The 21,690-nt window shown below is 34.8% G+C and overlaps 1 protein-coding gene across 5 annotated transcripts in view; it reads left to right on the top strand.

The window, feature by feature from the left end:
* Positions 1-21,690, top strand: part of NIPBL (NIPBL cohesin loading factor) — a 200,167-nt gene that overhangs the window by 143,800 nt on the left and 34,677 nt on the right. For 4 of the 5 annotated variants that reach the window (XM_042951836.1, XM_042951868.1, XM_042951862.1 and 1 more), the window contains 11 exons: positions 648-730; positions 1,326-1,458; positions 2,208-2,351; positions 4,655-4,744; positions 6,210-6,424; positions 6,529-6,631; positions 7,245-7,343; positions 7,448-7,594; positions 10,628-10,762; positions 12,041-12,139; positions 13,451-13,504. In XM_042951836.1, coding sequence (XP_042807770.1) covers positions 648-730; positions 1,326-1,458; positions 2,208-2,351; positions 4,655-4,744; positions 6,210-6,424; positions 6,529-6,631; positions 7,245-7,343; positions 7,448-7,594; positions 10,628-10,762; positions 12,041-12,139; positions 13,451-13,504 — 1,302 coding nt within the window. The remainder of the gene's footprint in view (positions 1-647; positions 731-1,325; positions 1,459-2,207; positions 2,352-4,654; positions 4,745-6,209; positions 6,425-6,528; positions 6,632-7,244; positions 7,344-7,447; positions 7,595-10,627; positions 10,763-12,040; positions 12,140-13,450; positions 13,505-21,690) is intronic. The other variant, XM_042951844.1, reaches the window with a different exon arrangement.

Raw genomic sequence — 21,690 nt, 5'->3', positions numbered from 1 at the left:
ATTTTCTTTCGCATTATATTTCACCATTTCATAAACTTTGAGCTTGGATTGTCTTTTTCTAAATTCTTTTTGTATTTTCAGTCAGTTTCTGCTCACCTAGATCATAAGAAATTATTGATACCGCATTTGCTTAACCACATTTGTTAGTCTTGCATATTTTAATAAATTAAAATGAAGTCAATATTTTTATTTAGTTTTTATAAGGTATTTAAATGTGTTTACTAAGGGTGCCTGGGTGGTTCAGTCGATTGAGTGAACGACTTCCGCTCAGGTCACAGTCACACAATTTGTGGGTTCGAGCCCCACATTGGGCTCTGTGCTGACAGCTCAGAGCCTGAAGCCTGCTTCAGATTCTGTGTCTCCCTCTCTCTCGCTACCCCTCCCCTGTCTCTTTCTCTCTCAAAAATAAATAAACATTAAGAAATTTTTAAGAAAAAAAATTTTTTATTTAAAAAAAATTTAAAAAAATGTGTTTGCTAATTGTAGCTTATTTCTTTATACATAAAAGAATAGTCTAAGCTTCTTAGTGTTTAAATGTATCACCCCTATTCAGTAGTAACATGTCAATAGCAACTGAACTGAACTAACCTTTTTTTTTTTTTTTGGTTATTTTTTATACCTATATAAATTCATTTTTCTCAATCTAGGTTGACCAAGATGTTGTCATTACCAACTCTTATGAAACAGCCATGAGAACAGCCCAAAACTTCCTTTCCATCTTCCTTAAAAAGTGAGCAAAATTAACATAATCTGATTTTTATTTCCCCAGGATAGAAAATAGTTCCTTTATTGTATATAAATGGTTAATTCAGTTTCCTGCCGTAACCTGAACCTTGAATGTGTCACCTTGGCCCTTGAATTCCTGATGTTTAAAATGAGGCAGTTGAAATATTAAAAATCCTAAATCTTGTGAGCTAGCTTATATGTTTGACTCCACAAGTTACAGTACCAGATTGAAATTCTATAATTTTTCTTCAGTAAATTTGGGGCATTCTAATTGATAGGAAAGTTTGTGGAGAGAGGTTTACTTGGCCTTCATAGGAATTTGTGGTAATCTCAGAAAAAGAGTAGTCATTTTAAAAAATGTGGTGTACTTGCCGGAAAGTTAATGTTTGTAATAGTCAATAAATGAATTACCTATAATAGAGGGAAGAATGAAATTTGAGAAATAGATTCATTTTAAGCCATGTTATTTATATTTAATGTACTCTCTTATACCTTATTATTAGATATGGGGAAGAGAAAGCTTAGTTAACAAAATTTCAATCATATTGATGGACAAGTCACCTAAATTCACAGCCTTTTCCTTATTTATCTTTGAACAGATGTGGTAGTAAGCAAGGTGAAGAAGATTACAGACCACTATTTGAAAATTTTGTTCAAGACCTTCTTTCAACAGTCAATAAGCCTGAATGGCCAGCTGCTGAACTACTCCTTAGTTTGTTAGGGAGACTGTTGGTAAGAGTATAGCCTTTAAAGATTATTAGATTACTAGAAGACAACATAATGAGGATGTACTCTGATTCACAGATGATGAATTCTTTAAAAATGTGTAAGGAAATATGACCATTGCATCTTTATTTTTGCATGTGCATAACTGTACACAATACTGTCAATATTTGGTAGAAAACTTTGAAATCTTGTGACTTTTGGTGCTTTCATTTCATTACAGAAGATAACAGTACTTTAAAAACTTTGGGGTGGGGTTGGAAGTATATTGTTAGTTAAAAGCATCTCAATACTCAATCGTAAATTATTATAGTTAATTCATTTCAAAGCATGAAACTGATTAATGTGAATTCTTTTTTATCATTAAGAATATCTAAAAACATGACACTTTCTAGTTCTCATGTAATACAATAGGAAAATGCAAAGAAATATTATGATTTCTCTTTTTATTTTTAAACTATATTTAGACTTCTGCAATACAAATCGTTACAAAGCTTTTGGGACCCTTACATTCTGTGAACTGGAAAACATACAAATAAACAGTTGAGCCTACATTTTTAACAAACATGACTGTGTTCTTAGGTTTAATCTATAGTTTTTTTTAATGAAAATGTTCAGAAAGCAACCACTTCATGGGAAAATATCACAAGAAAAAATACTTAAATTTCAAATAATACAACATAGATTTGGAATTTGTATGATAAATTGCTATTAAAAATGTCATAAATTGATTAAATAAAGATTATTTTGATGTTTAGGTTCATCAATTCAGTAACAAGTCAACAGAGATGGCTTTAAGAGTGGCATCTCTTGATTACCTTGGAACTGTTGCTGCACGATTAAGGAAAGATGCCGTTACAAGCAAAATGGATCAAGGGTCAATAGAACGAATTTTAAAACAGGTATTGAGATCAAGGATTAAAATTATGGGGATAAATATTAGTTAAGTACTTTAGGTATTCTTATATTAGTGTTACATTTCATTTTATAAATTCAAAATAAGATCATGCATTTCCAAAAGTGGACTTTTCAAAAACCCCACAGAGAAAGTTAATACCTTAGAGTGAATTATAGTGTCTAACAGGAAGTTTTAAGTGATTTATATAAATCATTAGTCTAATTTCTTTTTGTGAACTGCTTTTATGAATGTATGATGCTGTTTTCTATTTTATTTAACTAAGTTTTATTTAAATCTTTAATTTACTAAGATGTTGATTTAGCACTCCCAGATTGTTTTCTACCTTTGAAATTTGTGTATCATTTTATATTGGGGAAGGGTGAGGAGGAAGACTTCTTTTCATTTTACTATATTAGATAGTTTTCATGTTTGGCAAAAAAAAATTGTTGCTTCACTTATTTTTTTAAGTGTGAACAAGGTGGTAGTAATGCTAAAAGTTACTTAAGAAAAATTGGTAAATGATCTCTAATCCTACCATACACAACTGTTTTCATTTTCTTTATACTTTTTTTTTTTAACATTCATAATCATATTCATGCTGGCCATTAGAAATGCCTCTAATATTTTTTATTATACTTTGTATTTTGAAATAATTTTAAACTTACAGAAAAGTTATAGGAATAATGCAGAGTTCCCACAAACCTTTCACCCAAATTCCTTAATTGTCAACAATTTATAACATTGCTTTATCTTTATGTAACATTTCTTTTTCAAAATATACATGCTTGCATATCTGTCATTTTTTTTTTTTTTTAACTATTTGAGCACACTTAATGCCTCCCAATACCCTTGAATTTCAAAGTATGATTCCCTAGACAAGAGGTATTAATATTAACATCACCTAAGGACTTGCTGGAAATGCAAATTCTCAGGACTCATCTACTGAATCAGAAATTCTAGGGGTGGGGCCCAGCATTGTTTTTTGATAGACCCTCCAGGTGATTCTAATGAATGCTGAAGTTTGAAAAACACTGCTTAGTGTTTATTTTCCACAAACAAGAACTCTTGCTTAAATATCCACAATACAGTTCTCAAAAGCAAGAAATTACCATTAATGTAATACTACCATTTAATATAACACTTCCATTCCCATTCTGTTTCCTAGATTATAATTTATTGCTATCATTATTTAATGTTCCATTTATCCTAGAATTAACCTGTGAGAGCCCCTTTTAGCTGACTTTTGTGTCTTTTTGATATGTTACCATCTTTCTTTGAGAACTTTACTTTGTGGCACAAGATGTTTCAGGAGCTCTCTTACTTTCATTGCCTCAGCCCTGGAATCTGCCGTTTCACCAAATATTACTGTTTCTTTTTATTGGAGAATGGTAATTTAGAAACCAAGAGGTAGGTGCCAGGTGCCTTTCAGTATTTCTTAGAGTGAACCTACAACTTATTTGTTACATATGACCATGTAGATTGTACACTGTAAAACTTGAGGGGAAGGGTCATTTGTAAGTATTCTTACGGTTCTTGACATACATCCACATTGCTCTTGGAAGTTTACAGTGTAGTAGTTTACAGTGCTATGATGAATTTCTCCATGGACCATTTCATCACACTCTGAGAACATAGGTTATTAAAATCTTTGTTTTCTACTTAGAGATATTCTAAACCATATTGGCATTTCATGTGGTAAAGCTAGAGTATAAAGCTATAGACATGAATGCCAGCTCAGTTCATTTCTGGTTGTGTCTTGTTCTTGACAGGAACTAAAGATTGTATTCCTAGATCAAGTGAACAGCTCACCTGCTACTGTATATTTAATATCCTACATGAAATAAAGTACTATTTTTATATTACAAATAGAAGTATTTCTCTTCTAGAATGTTTTTAAATATCCCAAAGAAACCTATAACACATAGTAAAACAGATAGCAGTTTCCATTTTTAAATTAAAAGTTTGGAATTGCCTCTTTTTTTCCAAACAGAAAAACAATGTGTAGGACCTTCCTGTCTCTGAATACTTAATACATTATTCTGTTAATTTTTATGTCAGCTACCTATGCACCTCTTTCAAAGCAAGATGACATGTAATTCATAAAAATAAGGGCCAGTCTCAGCTATGAGTATAAATTTTTTTTGTGAAGTAGCATTCTTCTGTTTTTTTTTCCTTTTAGTTGCTATACTTAACATTTTGATTTTTTATCATTTATCAGTTTTTTCCCTAGATTTGTATTTACAACTAGATGAATTATTAAAATACACTAGTGATGTAATTTTTGTTCTTCCTTGGTTTATTTTGTAGGTTTCAGGAGGAGAAGATGAAATACAACAACTACAGAAAGCATTGCTTGATTACTTGGATGAAAACACTGAGACTGATCCTTCACTAGTGGTAGGAATCTTTTCTCCCTTTTTTGGAGATAACACATCAAATTCAAATTAGGTCTGAAAGAAAATTGGGAAGTGTCATGAAGAGGAACGTTGTTTGGAATCCTGATCTTTTATTTAAAACAAAGGGATACTTGATGATGTAAATTAAAGAGAATGGTTATGGATTGATTTGTCTTACAGAATTTTGATACAGATATGTATTATATAAAAATGGTGTGAGAGGGGAAATAGTTAGAAATCTTTCCATAAGTTATCTTTGAGACTGAGGTAGGTCATTGCTCCTCACAATGGACATGGCCCAGGTGGTGCTTGAAATGAGCTATGAGCATATAAAAAGAAGCTATTAGAATTTTATGTGTATATTTCTTTTTAAATTATAATCCTTAGTTCTATTTTTATGTATATTGTGCATCCAAATTATTAGTATAATAGGCTCATATATAAGATTTATAAACCATATTAGAAAACACTGTGCATGTATTAGGGCACTTTGTTTTGTTTTTTTAATGTTTATTTATTTTTGAAGGGGAGAGAGACAGAGTATGAGCAGGAGAGGGGCAGAAGAGAGGGAGGCACAGAATCTGAAGCAGGCTCCAGGCTCCGAGGTGTCAGCACAGAGCCCGATGCAGGGCTCATACTCACAAGTTGTAAGATCATGACCTGAACCGAAGTTAGATATGCTCAACTGACTGAGCCACCCAGGCACCCCAGGGCACTTTGTTTTAAGTTTATTTATTTTGAGAGAGAGAGAAAGAGAGAGAGTGTGGGGGAGGGGCAGAGAGAGGGAGCAAGAGTATCCCAAGCAGGCTCTGCACTGCCAGTGCAGAGCCCAGTATTGGACTTGATCCCACAAACTGTAAGATCATGACCTGAGCCAAAATCAAGAGTCAGACGCTAAACTGAGTGAGCCACCCAGGCACCCCAGTGTACTTTTTAATTTTTTTATTTTTATTTTTTACTGATGGGATATGCAGGATAAAGAGGTTGGAGGTAACTAAGCTATTTAGTCAACTACTGCACGTTTTTAGTCTACATTGAAAGGAACAAATAATAGATGTGCCTCCATGTTAAAATGTTTCAGTAATAATTGGCTATGTATTTCTTGAAGAAGTAAGGTGGTATTTTGAAAGTAAATGGAATCTTGTACCTTTGGCATCTTATCCTATTCTAAACTTTTCCAGTTGACATATCATCTGTCTAATTTTAGTGACCTATGTGTGATGCTTTTTTCTTTGTTAAGTAATTGATGCTTGTCTTAAGTGTTAAAGCAAAATAATAAGTTTTATGTCATTCAGATATTCAAACCTTTTGGCTTTCTTAAAATTTGTTTTTGTCTGCTACAAGTTGCTTTAAAGTACACCTGTATATTTATTCCTGATAGTGAGCACTTTATCAGTGGGTTGGAAATTTCATTTAAAAATTCTCTTAATTTTATCAAGCTCAGATCTTACCTATTTTCTTTTTAGTTTTCTCGTAAATTCTATATAGCCCAGTGGTTCCGTGACACAACTCTGGAAACAGAAAAAGCAATGAAATCACAAAAAGATGAAGAATCATCTGAAGGAACACATCATGCGAAGGAAGTTGAGACAACTGGTCAAATCATGCATCGAGCTGAAAACCGGAAAAAGTTTCTTAGAAGCATTATCAAAACCACACCTTCTCAGTTCAGCACATTAAAGTAAGATCCAGAGAGAAAGCATCTTTACTTCTTCAGTTATCTCTTTGATATCTATCTACTTTGCAAAAAGCTTAAAAAAATAATTTAATGACTTTTTGTTGTAGGATGAATTCTGATACTGTGGACTATGATGATGCTTGTTTGATTGTTCGATACTTGGCCTCTATGAGGCCGTTTGCCCAGAGCTTTGATATTTATTTGACACAGGTAAACTAAACCAGAATTCCTTGTACAATGATACTGATTTTTCTGATTATGGATATTTGTGGAATAGCGTATGATGTCTATTCACTGTTGAGAACAGATATTTTAAAAGATCATGAGAGTAGCATTTGTTTCTGTGTTCCATATTTGTTAAGATGTCTTTTTTTACATGCCTTTTACTTACTGATTCACGTTTTACAGATAAATGGATATATGTATAAATATACATGTATGGTATAGGTAGACTGATGTTATAAAAATAAATTACTCAATTACCAAATTATTACTTAAATAATACTAAATATTCTGAATTAGGTACTCATAGCAAGGTTTTAGTGGGGCTACACGTCCTTGCACATGAGCATAGCAATGAAAAAACAGGTTTAATTGAGAATGCCAGGATAAAGAAAAGGCCTTAAAGTATAGAATGCCTCAGTTACTATACTGACCTGTAAGTTAAAACTTTGGATCAGTAAGATAACATCTTCTACCCATGTAAATATTAAAGGGAGGTAAATCCAGTATTTATTTTCATTTCTTTTGCATGTTTTCATGTATATTTTGTTAAATGTTGTATGTTCTAAAATTTGTGAAAATACCGATGTTTGCTCGGCAGATCCTTCGAGTTCTTGGTGAAAACGCAATTGCCGTTCGAACAAAAGCCATGAAGTGTTTATCTGAGGTTGTTGCTGTAGACCCCAGTATTCTAGCAAGGGTAAAGAAGAGTACAAATGATTCTTCTCATTTGACTATTGCATTCAAGTTAAGATATTAGCTCTACTTAGTAGTATAAATTATATTTTCTTTATTTTCCTTTAGCTTGATATGCAGCGAGGAGTTCATGGACGATTAATGGATAACTCCACTAGTGTTCGAGAAGCAGCAGTAGAATTATTAGGTCGATTTGTTCTTTGTCGACCTCAGCTTGCTGAGCAGTATTATGATATGCTGATTGAAAGAATCTTGGTATGTTGTTTGGTCATTTTTATTATGATTCATAAATATAATTTTGCCTTTCTTGTATCACATTTTTTTAATTATTAAGCTAGAAAAGTAAGTATCAATTACTTATTTATATTGCCTAATCTCTATACTATAGCATCTTTCTAGAGGAGGACATGTTCCCCACCTCACTCCTCACCCCCAAAAACCTGTCCATGTTTATTTTACACACACCCACTCTAAAGATAGTTTAAACCAGAATGAAAATTAAAAGCTAAGGTTGTAACTCTATAGTGCTGATTCAGTGGGTTGGAAGGCAAGGGAAAGCCTACAGGTAGATACTCTTGGTGCCAAGAATCAAATCTAGAAAGTGGTGGCTGGACAGCAGAACATTGGGCAGATTCTAATCTCCAGTCTCCCAGATTTAGAAAGTAGGAAAAATGTTCTCCATTCCTACCCTACCTTGAGCTAAGCTAAGGATCCTAACAATTGGACAGAGTACCAGCAGGGGAAGGGGACACAAATTTCAAGCCCAGCTCAGCCATAGGCCCAAACAAAGAACTGAGGAAGGACAAGTTTCTTTTTTTCTTTTCTTTTTTTTTTTTTTTAATGTTAATTCATTTATTGAGAGCAAGACAAGAGCACAAGTTGGGGAGGGGCAGAGAGAGAGGGAGACACAGAATCTGAGGCAGGCTCCAGGCTCTATGCTGACACGGGGCTTGAACCCATGAACTGTGAGATAATGACCTGAGCCGAAGTTGGACACTTAACCAGCTGAGCCACCCAGGTGCCCCAAAGGACATATTTCAAGAGGAGGACTGCTCGATACTATAAAACAAGTCATTGTTGTTGAAAATTGGGACTCCTTTTTTTCAGTTAACTCCTCCATTTTAATGATGCAAGTTTACAATGAGTAAATAATAGGAACTACAATGGCATAAATATTTTGGACAGGAACCTAGAATAAATTTATATGAATGTATATAAATAGGAACAATTATTTTGTTGACAGCTAAGTGCAGAATTTTGGTATCTGACAATATGTTTGGATCCTTTGTGTGTTATCTGCATGTTTCTTTAAAGCTGAATTATGACAAGATTTAGATACCTGCATTATAAACCAGAAAGCCCTTTGAGTCTTAAGAACAAACTAAAGAAATACTATTCTAAGGGGGCGCCTGGGTGGCTCAGTCGGTTAAGCATCCGACTTCAGCTCAGGTCACGATCTCACGGTCCGTGAGTTCGAGCCCCGCGTCGGGCTCTGGGCTGATGGCTCAGAGCCTGGAGCCTGCTTCCCATTCTGTGTCTCCCTCTCTCTCTGACCCTCCCCCGTTCATGCTCTGTCTCTCTCTGTCTCAAAAATAAATAAACGTTAAAAAAAAAAAAAAAAAAATTAAAAAAAAAAAAAAGAAATACTATTCTAAGATAATCCTTTCTTGTATGTCATGGAATTCTCTGGTCCTGAAGCCTTTCCCTGGAAAATAAAAGGAAACAGGAAACACTGATGTTACAAAATATCTGTGGAATCTCCACATCACCCACTGCAAGCATATTGACTTCTGTAACTCAAAAGAAATGCATTAGGCACAAGATTAGGTATTCCCACAGTGACAAGAGTTTATCACCTTTAGTCTAGTGTCAGAATATTATATGACTAAGAGTTAAAGATAATTGCAGCTTCAACTAGCATAAAATCTTGATTGAAACAAAGAATTTAAGGAAAGAGTGCAATAAACTTTTTTGTGTTAGTGCTTCTTTTCAAGAATGAAAGGCAAAATCAATAGGATTCTCAAATTTGGAGAATCAATAGGATTCTTCAAATTTAATGAAATCCGATAGCATCTACCTAAGCGATATATCCTAAAATATTTTAGTGATTGTCAGACTATATAATGGAAATACATATGCACATTAAGTGTCCAATGCTTTTTATTTCTAAAACGCTTTAATTATTGAAAATTTGTGAAGAGTGGTAGTGCAGTGAACACTCATGTATCTAACACCATATCTATATTTTTTGCTAAATTAGTTTAAATTAAATCACAACATTTTGCTATTTCCTCCATGTATACTTCAGCCTGCCTCTCCAAAAGTGTGGGTACTGTTCTTACAAACAAAAACTGTTAATCTCACCCAACCAAATTAACACTCCCTAAATATCCTGTAATAACCAGTTGATATTCGATTCTCCAGTTGTCCCAAAAACTGCAGGGGGAGTTTCTAGTTTACCTTTTTTCTTTTTTTTTTGAACAGAATCCAGTCAAAGATCATACTTTGCATTTGGTGATCAAGTTTTAAAATTTAGAGTACTCTCTTTTATAGACTTCCCCCATTACATTGACTAATTTAAAAAGACCAGGTCAGGGGTGCCTGGGTGGCTTAGTCGGTTAAGCCTCTGGCTCTCGATTTCAGCTCGAGTCATGATCTCATGGTTTGTGGGATCGAGCCCCTTACTGAGATTTGTGCTGACAGTGTGGAGCCTGTTTGGGTTCCCCTCTCTCCCTCTGTCTCTGCCCCCCCCCCCCCCCCCCCACATGCTCCTTTCTCTCTCTCAAAAGTTTAAAAAAGAAAAAAAAAAAGACCAGGTCAGTCTTGTTATTTCCTCATGGCTTTGTTTAATTTGTTTTTTTGTTTGTTTCTTTCTTTTATTTTCTATGAACTGTAACATAGTGACAGTGGTTTGATTAGATTTAGGTTTAACATATTTGTTAAAAATACTTCATATGCTGTTTAAGTGCCAGGCGCTGTTCTAAATGCTTTTAATTTGTTATCCCATTTAATTTTGACAAGTTTATATTCTAGTGTCATGTTCAGTGTTATTCAGTATTTTTGCATGTATTGGATATCATTATAAAAGTAAAGCAATACAGTAATCCATGTTTGAGTAACATTAATAAGAAAGAATATAAAGAGGAACTATATAGACCATCTTTATCACGTTAGTAAGTATTCAATGTACTGCTTGTTGGTATTTATTTCCTGATTTCATTTTATCACATTTCTTACACTTGAGCATATTGAGCTTTCTGATATTTAAAAATACTTTTCTGTTCTTAGGATACTGGTATCAGTGTCAGGAAAAGGGTAATAAAGATTCTAAGAGACATCTGTATTGAACAACCAACATTTCCAAAAATTACAGAAATGTGTGTAAAAATGATTCGCAGAGTCAATGATGAAGAGGGCATTAAGGTAAGATGAAATGATGACTGTTTTAAAGTTCATTTTTCATTAATGTTTTAAATAATTTAAATGTTTATTATAGCTAAATTTTGTAAAATATGTGTAACTATGAAAAACCTTTACAAGGAAATCAACATTTTTAGATTATCAATTCAAAAATGACATACTTCCATACATTTTTATTTCTAAATCTTGTATGAATAAAATCTGATCTTTCTCAACCAGTTCAATTATATTTAATGCCATTGTAGTGATTACATTATATGCAGCAAGTTTATTACCAAATTAAAGTTACTTTATTTTTTAAATGGTATGTACTTGGTTTTCTAAGTTAAATACTTTGTTGAAAGTGTAAACCTCAGTTCATTCGTGAATTTATACATATATGATGGTCCCAGTATTTTTTTGTTTGTTTTGTTTTTTTTAACAGCTTCCCCCCCCCCTCAAAAAAAAGTAAGAAAAATGTTTTTTAGTTTGATGAAAACATTTGTGGGGCACCTGGGTGTCTCTGTCATTAAGTGTCCGACTTTGGCTCAGGTCATGATCTCACAGTTTGTGAGTTCGAGCCCCGCGTTGGGGTCTATGCTGACAGTGCGAAGCCTGGAGCCCACTTCAAGTTCTGTGTCTCCCTCTCTCTCTGTGCCTCCCCTGCTCATGCTCAGTTTCTTTCTTTCTCTCAAAAATAGAATAAATATTTAAAAAAACAAAACAAAACTTTGTGTACTATGCAGATATCACCTATTTAAAATTTTTACCAATTGAAAAAGATTATAATTTTGAAAAATTAATTGATGATTGTTTTCAAAAATTGAGGAATTTGTGCCAAAAATTTCTGGTAGTTTGTGCTTTGATTCGTTATTTGTAGCTTTGTTTTTGGCTTTTTTTTTTTTTTTTTTTTTTTTCATGAACAGAGATCATGCTCTACCAATAGAGCCAGCCAGGTGCCCCACCTTTGTTTTGGATTTTATTTTTTATTTTTTACTTTAAAAAAAAAAATTTTTTTTTAACGTTTATTTATTTTTGAGACAAAGAGAGACAGAGCATGAACGGGGGAGGGGCAGAGAGAGAGGGAGACTCAGAAGCAGGCTCCAGGCTCCGAGCCATCAGCCCAGAGCCCGATGTGGGGCTCGAACTCACGGACCGCGAGATCGTGACCTGAGCTGAAGTCGGACGCTCAACCAACTGAGCCACCCAGGCTCCCCTGTTTTGGATTTTAATGAAAATTTGGGATTGAGAATTTTGCCATGTTTGTTGTAGTTGTATAGTTTGAAATTTTCTTTTTTCTAGAAATTAGTAAATGAAACATTCCAAAAACTCTGGTTTACTCCAACTCCACACAATGACAAAGAAGCAATGACGAGGAAAATTTTAAACATCACTGATGTGGTAAGGACTCGAACAAGGGTGTGGTCCCTGTGGGTACAAACCTAGTTGAGGCCTCCCTCTCTTACACAGAGAGAGACAATGATGAGATATTTGTTAATCTTGACATTTAATACTACAGTTGACCCTTCAACTGCACGGGTCCACTTATACATGGATTTTTTTTTTCAATAAGTACAGTATAGTACTGTAAATGTATTTTCTTTTACGATTTTTAAATAACATTTTCTTTTCTCCAGTTTACTGTAAAAATACAGTCTGTAATTCATATAACATATGTGTTAATCAACTTTATGTTATTGGTAAGTTTTCTGGTCATCAGGTTATTAAAAGTTAGGTTTTTGGGGAATCAGAGTTATGTGCAGATTTTCAACTGTGCAGGGGGTCAGCATCCCTAACCCCTGCATTGTTCAAGGGTCAGTTGTACTTCCCTTACATTCTGGAGATACTCAAGGGATGCAAGGAAGATGAGATTGGTGTTTCTGCATAGCCCTCCTTATTAGCATTTGTTGACTTAAGCACTGATACTGAAATTCTCCAGATTCCTCCAGTGATTAAAAACTGACAGGGGAAGGAGAAGTAGATGAATAGGTAACAACAGCCCAGGGATAGCAGCCTAAAATGAGATAGTACTTTTTCAGAAAACGTGAATTAAGATTAGTTTCATTACGTTTAATTATACACATGAGCTATAAATATTTTTTGCCCAGAATACTTTTTATGTTTTGAACATAAATTTTCTATTATCAATTATAGATTTATCTCTCTTTCACTCATATCTTTATATCTGCTATCTAGAAGGAAAATAATAAGCAAACATTTCTATTTGTGTCGTTTTAAACCTTACGCGTTTTTCTGACCAGTACAAGTTACTATTCAAAATGTAACACCATGTTTTTAAGTTTCTATTTAAATTCCAGTTAGTTAACATACAGTGTAATACTAGTTTCAGTTGTACAATATAGTGATTGAACACTTCCATACGACACCTGGTGCTCATCACAAAAATGCACTCCTTAATCCCCATCACCTATTTCATTCCTCATCCCCCAACCCACTTTCCCTATAATACCGTATTTAATTTCAATATATTAAACTAATTTCTTGAATGTATTCTAAGATATTTTTAGAATAAAATTATTTAATATTGATAAATTATTGGCTTACTTAAAGAATAGTTTACTTTAAAATAATTTTTTTAATTGAGACATTTATTTACCTCACACTAAATCATAGCAAAGTTTTTGTTTTTTGTTTTTCAGATTTTTAAGTAAATTCTTAATTTTGATAGTTTCACCATATTTTCCCACTTAGGTTGCAGCATGCAGAGATACTGGATATGACTGGTTTGAGCAACTCCTTCAAAACGTGAGTGTTATTTTGACTCTTGATAACAGATAACATGAAATTTAATAGAAGGGCAGTTCTTTGTAGATTTTATGATTTAAAAGAACCTTTTCAGTTATTTTTAAGTATTTGCCTTTTGGTAGGGAAAATTTATTTCAGTTTATTAAGCTGAATGTTTTGGTTAATATCCCTATTTAAGCAATTATTCCACTGACTGTTATAAATAATTTTTCTAAATCAGTAGTTGAAATTCTATCTTCACTTCCTTCCAGATATTTTTTTTTCTTATCCCTTTAATCTATATGATAAACATGAGATTTACAGATTTACAGATTGCATTAACTATATATTTACATTATTTTGCTTGTTATGAAATGTGTAGAATTTCCTGTAATAGTGCAGAATTAAAGCATAATTAGTGTTCTTGAAAAATTTCATATATGGGAATATTTATCTCCCAATGAATTTTTTTATTTCACAAATTTTTAAATAGAAATACCCATCACCCAGCTTCAAGAACTGTCAGCATTTCCCTAGCCTTATTTCATCTCTAATCCCTCTCCTTTCGTTTTTTTATTTTTATTTTTTTTGGCTGTAATACTTTTGAAGCAAATCTCATACTTTATATCATTTCACCATAAACGTTTTAGTATCTATCTCTAACAGAAATTACTGTAAAAAATAACCAGAATATCATTATCATCTGTATCAAAACAAATATTAATGTTATTCCCCCCAACTCTAATACTTATTTCAATGTTCATATTTCCCTAATCGTCTCAAAAATGCATTTGTATAGTTAGTTTGCAGTTGCTTTGGTTGATATGGCTCTTATGTCTCTTAAATCTATGCTAGTCGATCCCTCACGCCCCCCTTTTCCTATAGAAATGGAAATGTGTTTTCCTATAGAATGTCCCACATTGTAGATTTCATGGATCTTTTCCTTCTAATGTCATTTAAGTTGTTCCTCTATTCACCATTTTTTTCTGTAAACTCTTCATTAGATCTAGAGCCTTAATAATATTGAAGTTCAATCTTGGGCGTAGGGGACAAGAATACTTCACAAATGATGCGAATAATACAGCGTCACAGTAGGAGGCACATAATGTTTAGTCATCCCATTTTCAGTGATCTTTCAGTTTAGGTGTTATCAACCTGGTGCACCTATTATAATGAGTCTATTCATTTTTTAATATTAGTGTGAGTGAATAGATTTGTATGCCTTTGTATTTCAATTTATCTTAATCATAATTCTTTTTGAAGTTTAGATTGTCCCATCTTTGCCCAGTGGTAGTCCCTCCAAGTTGGTCTTGTATCCTTTTGATATAACCTTGTTACTCTTTTGTCACCTGATTACTTTTTGCCTCTACAAGGTGACCTGACTTAACTTGTATATTTTCTGCCCCAAACCTGAAATCAGCCATTTTTCCAAAGAGCTCTAATCCCTTTGGGTAGAAGAATCTGGATGCCATGGATGTCCTTTGCTAATGGGTTATCATAGCTTTGGGCCTTTTCCAAAAGATAGAGCTAGAAAACATATATTTTTTAGAAAGGCAAAAATAAATCAAGAATTTATATTGATTTTTTTTTATTCAAATTTAAGATTATGCAAGTCTCCTTCTTTGATTGTATTATTCTTTCCTTTAGGCTAAAAATCTTAGTTCCAAAGGAAAGGAACATAATTTCTTATTTGCTTTGCCCAACTAATATTAACAGTAACATTATTGGATACAGTTTAAGATTTCTTTACATTTATGTTTATGTATAGTCCACTAAAAATATATTATTAAGTCTATCTTGGGGTGCCTGGGAGGCTCAGTCAGTTATGCATCCAAGTATTGATTTTGGCTGAGGTCATGATCTTGTAGTTGTGGGGTCAGGCTCCATGCTGGCAGTGCAGAGTCTGCTTGGGATTCTCTCTTTCCCCATCCCCCACTTATGCTCTCACTCTCAAAATTAAAAAATAAGCATTAAAAAAATACTTTAAAAAAATTAGTCTATCTTGAAATAAATTTTTTCTGTTATATCAAAAATCTGCTGTCTAGTTAAGTCCATTTGTTTTTGTTCACTTCTGTATGTTTTGCAGTATTTTTAGTAATAAAACTAGCGATATTTTTAACAGTCAACCAAAATTGTTTTATTGAGGCACAATCAAGATATATATAGAATATCACCCTTAAAAGCTTCTTCGTGCCTCTTTGTAGTTGTTCCTCTTCCCTTGGCCATAGGAAACCACTGGTCTACTTTTTGTCGCTGCAGTTAATACCTTTTGTCCAATTTCATATCAGTGGAATCATGCAGCATGTAGTTTTTTGTGTGTTTGTCTTGTCCTCTTTTAATTAACAGAATGTTGCTGGTATATTAATATTAATTTTTATTGCTGGCTAGTATCAATAGTATAGATGTATTATAATCTCTTTATGAATTCACAAATTTATGGACTTTTGTGTTCCCAGTTTGGACTATTCTGAATAATGCTGCTAGGAATATTTGTGTGCCAAGTTCTTATGTGGATGTGTGTTTTCATATTTCTTGGGTAAATTCCTGAGTGATTGCTGGGTCATGTGGTGAGTGAGAAACTGCCAGACTTTTTCCAAAATGGCTGATCCATTTTGCATTTCTACCAGCAACATTCCATTTGTTCTACATTCTCACCAATACTCTTGGTTTTTGTCAGTATTTTTAAGTTTAGCCATCTGATGGTGTGGAGTAATATGTTGCTTTAAAAAAATTTTTAAGATGCCTTTTTTAAACATCTTCATGGTATTTGCTTATGTTCTTCAATCTATGATATCTTAGGCTCTCTTCCTAAATCGTCTTCCATAAATCATCTTTTATTTCATAATTTTACATAATGTATTTGGTATCATTTCCCTCCTAAGTCAAATAATTAGCTCTGTATTACATAGCCTTATAACTATCTTAGTTATATTTATGTCAGCCATTATTCCAAAGGGGACATAATTTTTAGAAGACTCTACAACCACATATTTCATTTAATAATTACAATAAATGAGTAAGAATTAATTGTAGCTGTCAGAAATGTCATTATTTAGTATTCCAAAAAAGGATCTAAGGTAATATCCGTATATATTATTGGAAAATTGAAAACAGAAAGGAGATGACTAGATTTATAATCTCTTAGCAGTAAGTTTTATGTTTCTTACATCTTTACTTTCTAGTCTTCTTTAGCTAGTTGTTCATTCAGTCCTTTAATCCTTTCTCCCTATTATGTAACTTCTTTAGTTTCTGACAAGTTTAGTTTACCAATGACACTGTGACTTTGTGATAGTTATTAGACTAGCAGAATTTAGTTTAATGAAAGAAGTAAGGCTAAAAAATATTTATTATAGATACACGTTAACAGAGACATAACCACTCTTAATGGTTGTAGCAACATACATGCATAAATTTTGAGAGGCTAGGAAGGATATAGAGAATGTACTGCTAGAAGAATCATTGGAAATTCTTGAGTCAAGAATAATTAGCACACATGGGGGCACCTGGCTGGCTCAGTTGATAGAGCATGTATCTCTTGATCTCAGGGTCATGAGTTTGAGCCCCATGTTGTGGGTAGAGTTTTAAAAAAAAAAATTTTTTTTAATTTTTAAATGATTATTATTTTTGAGAGAGAGAGTGCAAGCAGGGGAGGGGCACAGAGAGAGACACAGAATCTGAAGCAGTTTCCAGGCTCTGAGCAGTCAGCACAGAGCCCAACACAAGGGCTCAAGCCCATGAACCATGAGATCATGACCTGAGCCGAAGTTGGACGCTTAACCGACTGAGCCACCCGAGCACCAAACCCACCCCTTCTTTTTTTTTTTCTCTTTAAAGAATAATGAGCACCAGGATGCCTGGGTGGCTCATTCCATTTAGCATCTGACTCTTGATTTTGGCTCAGGTCATGATCTCACGATTCATGGGATTGAGCCCCATGTCGGGCTCTGCACTGGCACCATAACAGCCTGCTTGAGATTCTCTGTCTTTCTCTCTCTCTGTGCCCCTCCCCTGCTTGCATGCTCTCTCTCAAAAAATAAACGTTTTTCTAAAAAAGAATTAGCATACTTAACTATTTCCACATGAGCTCATTTACCTATTCCATTCTCTTTAGTTTCTGCTATTTCTCATTTTTATTGTTTTTGTGTTGAGTGAGTTTCTTATATGTCATTGATTTCCAATTCATGGAAGTTTTTTTTCTTTTTTCTTTCTTTCTTTCTTTCTTTTTTTTTTTTTAAGGAAACTTAGAGTACTGTATGAAACACCTTCAAATTCAGACATGCCCCAAACTCTGTCTACCAACTAAATTTTGTTAGTATGCTATGTATACACACACTTTAAATATATGCAGATTTGTTCCCTACAATTTATAACCTTTAATGAATTCATAGTTTTAAAACTTTTAATGATTCCATAGGTTTTTGTCATTTTTCAATAGCACATAAAAGAAAAATTTCTATCATGAAAGTCCTTAGGTAGATAGATTTTTTTTTTTTTTCTAAACAGTAGTCCATTTAGTTTAAACCACTATGACAGGGTACACAGAAATTGAATTGATTTTCTAGTGCCACTCAATGGTCCTTTTTTAGTTTATAAGAAAATATAAGCAATGAAAAACCTTGAATAACCCATATTTCATGCATTCCTGGCCTTTGTAATCTAAAATGAGATCTCCTTAAAGTTTACAGTCAAATACTTTAACAACCAATGGATGATTAGGAAAACTAATATATTCATATAATTTAATAGTACTCCACATCATAAAGGAACAGACTACTGAAACATACAGCAACTTAGATGAATAATGAAAACATTACACAGAGTAAAGAAGACTTACACGTAAGAGTCATATTCTGATTCCATTTATATGAAGTTCTAGGAGAGGCTAAAATTCATCTATATTGGAAAAACTCAAAGGAGTCGTTTCAGAGGGCCAGGAATTGACATGGAAGGGACATGTATTGGGTTCTCCAGAGAAGGAGAACCAATAGAATACTGAGAGGAGGAGAGAGAAAAGGATTTATTGTAAGGAATTGGCTCATTCAGTTATGGAGGCTGTCTGCAAGCTGGAGGCTTAGAACAGCCCCTGGGTATAGTTTAGTTTGTATCTGAAGGCCTGAACCAGGGTAGCTGATGGTATAAATCCCAATTTGAGTGCAAGAGGAGACTGATGTCCCAACTCAGGTAGTCAGAGAATAGTTGATTTCCTCCTTTGTCTACCTTGTGTTCTATTCAGGCCCTCAGCCGATTGTGTGATGACCACCCACATTGGAGAGGGTGATCTGCTTTACTGAGTCCACGAATTCAGGTGCAAATTGCATCTAGAAACATCCTCACCAGTACTCAGAATTTTTTTTTTAACCCAGAAGTGATGTTTAACCAAATAATCAGGTATCCCTTGACCTAGTCAAGTTGACACATAAAATTAACTATCACACATCCCCTTTGTCAACATGGCACCTGTGTATATCTCTTTAAACCATACTTCATTTCCAAATAACAATAACGAGATCATAGTTCCATCTAACATGATACAGCTGTCCTGCATACAGCTGAAAATGCACTAACATCTTTCCCATAAGAAAAAGTAAAGTCCTTGAGTGATGTTTACTCTTCTCCTGATACCCAGTAACTTAAATACTATAATTAACAACACTTAACTACTATGATATGAAGTCTATACTTTTTATGTCATATGGTAGGGGAATAAAAGGGGAGAAAAAGTGAGCAGTGGGAGGGAGCCATGGTGTCAGACTGGGGTAAAAAAAGGCGGGGGAGGGGGCGTTATTTGCTCTTTCTCCACTCCTCTTCTCTTCTCCTCTGTCTCTGGACACACACACACACACACACACACACACACACACTATTCATAACAAAATAAGTAGGAAATGCTTATGACAATTAAAATTCTCGCTTCTATACCTTGTAATGTGGTCACTCACTAGGAGTTAATTGTGAGTGATGCCCCTCCCATTTCCACCCCTTGAAAATTCCTAGACTGTGAATCCTGGTAATGGGCTAAACAGTGCCATATATTGGATGCTGATTCAGAGCATATAGAGCCTCCTGTAGAATCTTGCCTCATCCATGCAAGATATTGCCACCTATCTGGTGCTATACCTGAGTCTTGAAAAGGCCATTCCATGTTCTATCAAGCCAGCTCCTTGACTGATAAAAAGTAATGCTGTGTAGAATACCATGACAGTGGATAAGGCATTCTAATACAGCTACAAGTGGTAGTTTTAGCAGAAGCACTGCATGAAGAGAAGGCAAATCTGTATCCATTGTAAGCATCTGTTCCAGTAAGAACAAAATGCTGCCCCTTCCATTATGGAAATCTACCAGTGTAATCAACGTGCTTACAAAGTAACTGACTGCTCATCCAGGGAATGGTTCAGTGGTTCCACATCAGGGATTTGGTGTTGGTCTCTACTGCTGACAGATTGGCACTCAGCAGTGGCCATGGGCCAGCCACATTGGCCTTCCCGAATAGAAATCTGTGTTCCTGAATCCATGTGTAACCACCATCCCTGCCACCATGGACAGTTTGTTCATGAGTGCATTGAGCAAGAACAAGAGTAGTTGGGGAGAGAGGCTGATATCCTCAGAGAAGGTACCTACAGAATGGAGTCCTCCAGTCCACTTGATTATTTAAATCCTCCTCTGCTGAGGTCATCTTTTGGTGAACATTCGTGTGGGACATAAATATCCTTATATTTTGTATGCATTCAGAGATATCTATCCACATGCCTCTTTCCTAAATTTCCTTGTCACTAACTTTCTAATCATCTTCCTTCCAAGTCCCTAACCATCCAGCCAAACCATTGGCCATAGCCCATGAACCAATATGTAATCACATATCTGGTCATTCCTTCTTCCAAGCAAAGTGAATAGCCAGGTACACTGCTCGTAGTTCTGTTCATTGGGGGAATTTCTCTTCACCACTGTCCTTCAAGGATGTCCCAGACAGAGGCAATGGTGCTACAAAATGTCCACTTTGGAATGGTCCTACATATTGTGCAGACCCATTTATAAACCAGGCCTAAGTCTTCTCTTCCATGTGAGTTGATCTCCGGGAACTCCCCATGAAGCCATAGGTACAGGCTGGAAGAGAGAAAGGCAGTATAGCAGGAATAGGAACCCATAGACATTTGGGCTGCTTCTTCCTGTAATTTACTTATACCCTTTAGATGTGCTCTCACCCAGTCACATATATACCACTTCCGTTTGATGATGCTGCTGTGCATACCCAATTTTATGTCTTGGTGAGTCAGGTAATACCCAGTTCATGATGGGCAACTCAGATCACATGGTAATTTGGTGGCTCATGGCTAAGCATTCAGTATCTGCTAAGGCCCAGTAGAGGCCAAGAGCTCTTTTTCAAAAGGAGAGTAGTTATTCATGGAGGACGATAATGCTTTGCTCCAAAATCCTAAGGGCTTGTACTGCATGCAGTCCACCTATGGGGTCCTGCCAGGGACTTGAAACAGTATCCCTATCTGCCACTGACACTTAAAGTACCATTGGATCTATTGGATCATCTGACCCATGCTGCAGAGCAACTTGCATAGCAGCCTGGATCTCTTGCACAGCCTTCTTCTGTTCTGGGCCCCTCTCAGCACAGGCAGCATCTTGGGTCACTCAGTAAATGAGCCAGAGTAATACACCCAAATGAGGAATTTGTTGCCTCCAAACTCCAAAGCCCACTAGCCATTGTGCCTCTTTTTTTTTGGTTATATATAGGAGACGCCAGATGCAACAACTTATCCTTCACTTTAGAAGGGATAGCTTAACGGAGCCCACACCACTAGGACCCCAGCAATTTCACTGAAATAGAAGACCCCTGAATTTTGTTGGATTTATTTCCCTACCCTCTGACACATACAAGTCTTATCAATAAGTCTAGAGTGGTTGCTATTTTTTGCTCACCAAGTATAGTCAGCATAATATCATCAATGTAATGAACCACTGTGATAATCTTATTAAAGGGAAAGGTAATCAAGATCCTGCAAACTGAATTATAACATAGGACTGGAGAGTTAATATACGCCTGAGGTAGGGCAGTGCAGTGTATTGCTGGCCTTGCCTGCTGATAGCAAAGTGCTTCTGGTGGGCTTTGATGAGGATGGAGAAAAAAGCATCTGCCAGAAGGTGCCAGGTAACCAAAGAATGTATTAATTTGCTCAAGTAATAATACCTTATCTGGTACA

The sequence above is a fragment of the Panthera leo genome, chromosome A1, assembly GCF_018350215.1.
Source record: "Panthera leo isolate Ple1 chromosome A1, P.leo_Ple1_pat1.1, whole genome shotgun sequence".
Classification (NCBI taxonomy): domain Eukaryota; kingdom Metazoa; phylum Chordata; class Mammalia; order Carnivora; family Felidae; genus Panthera; species Panthera leo.
The sequence above is the reverse complement of the archived record's forward strand: the minus strand, read 5'-3'. Positions and strand labels throughout refer to the sequence as shown.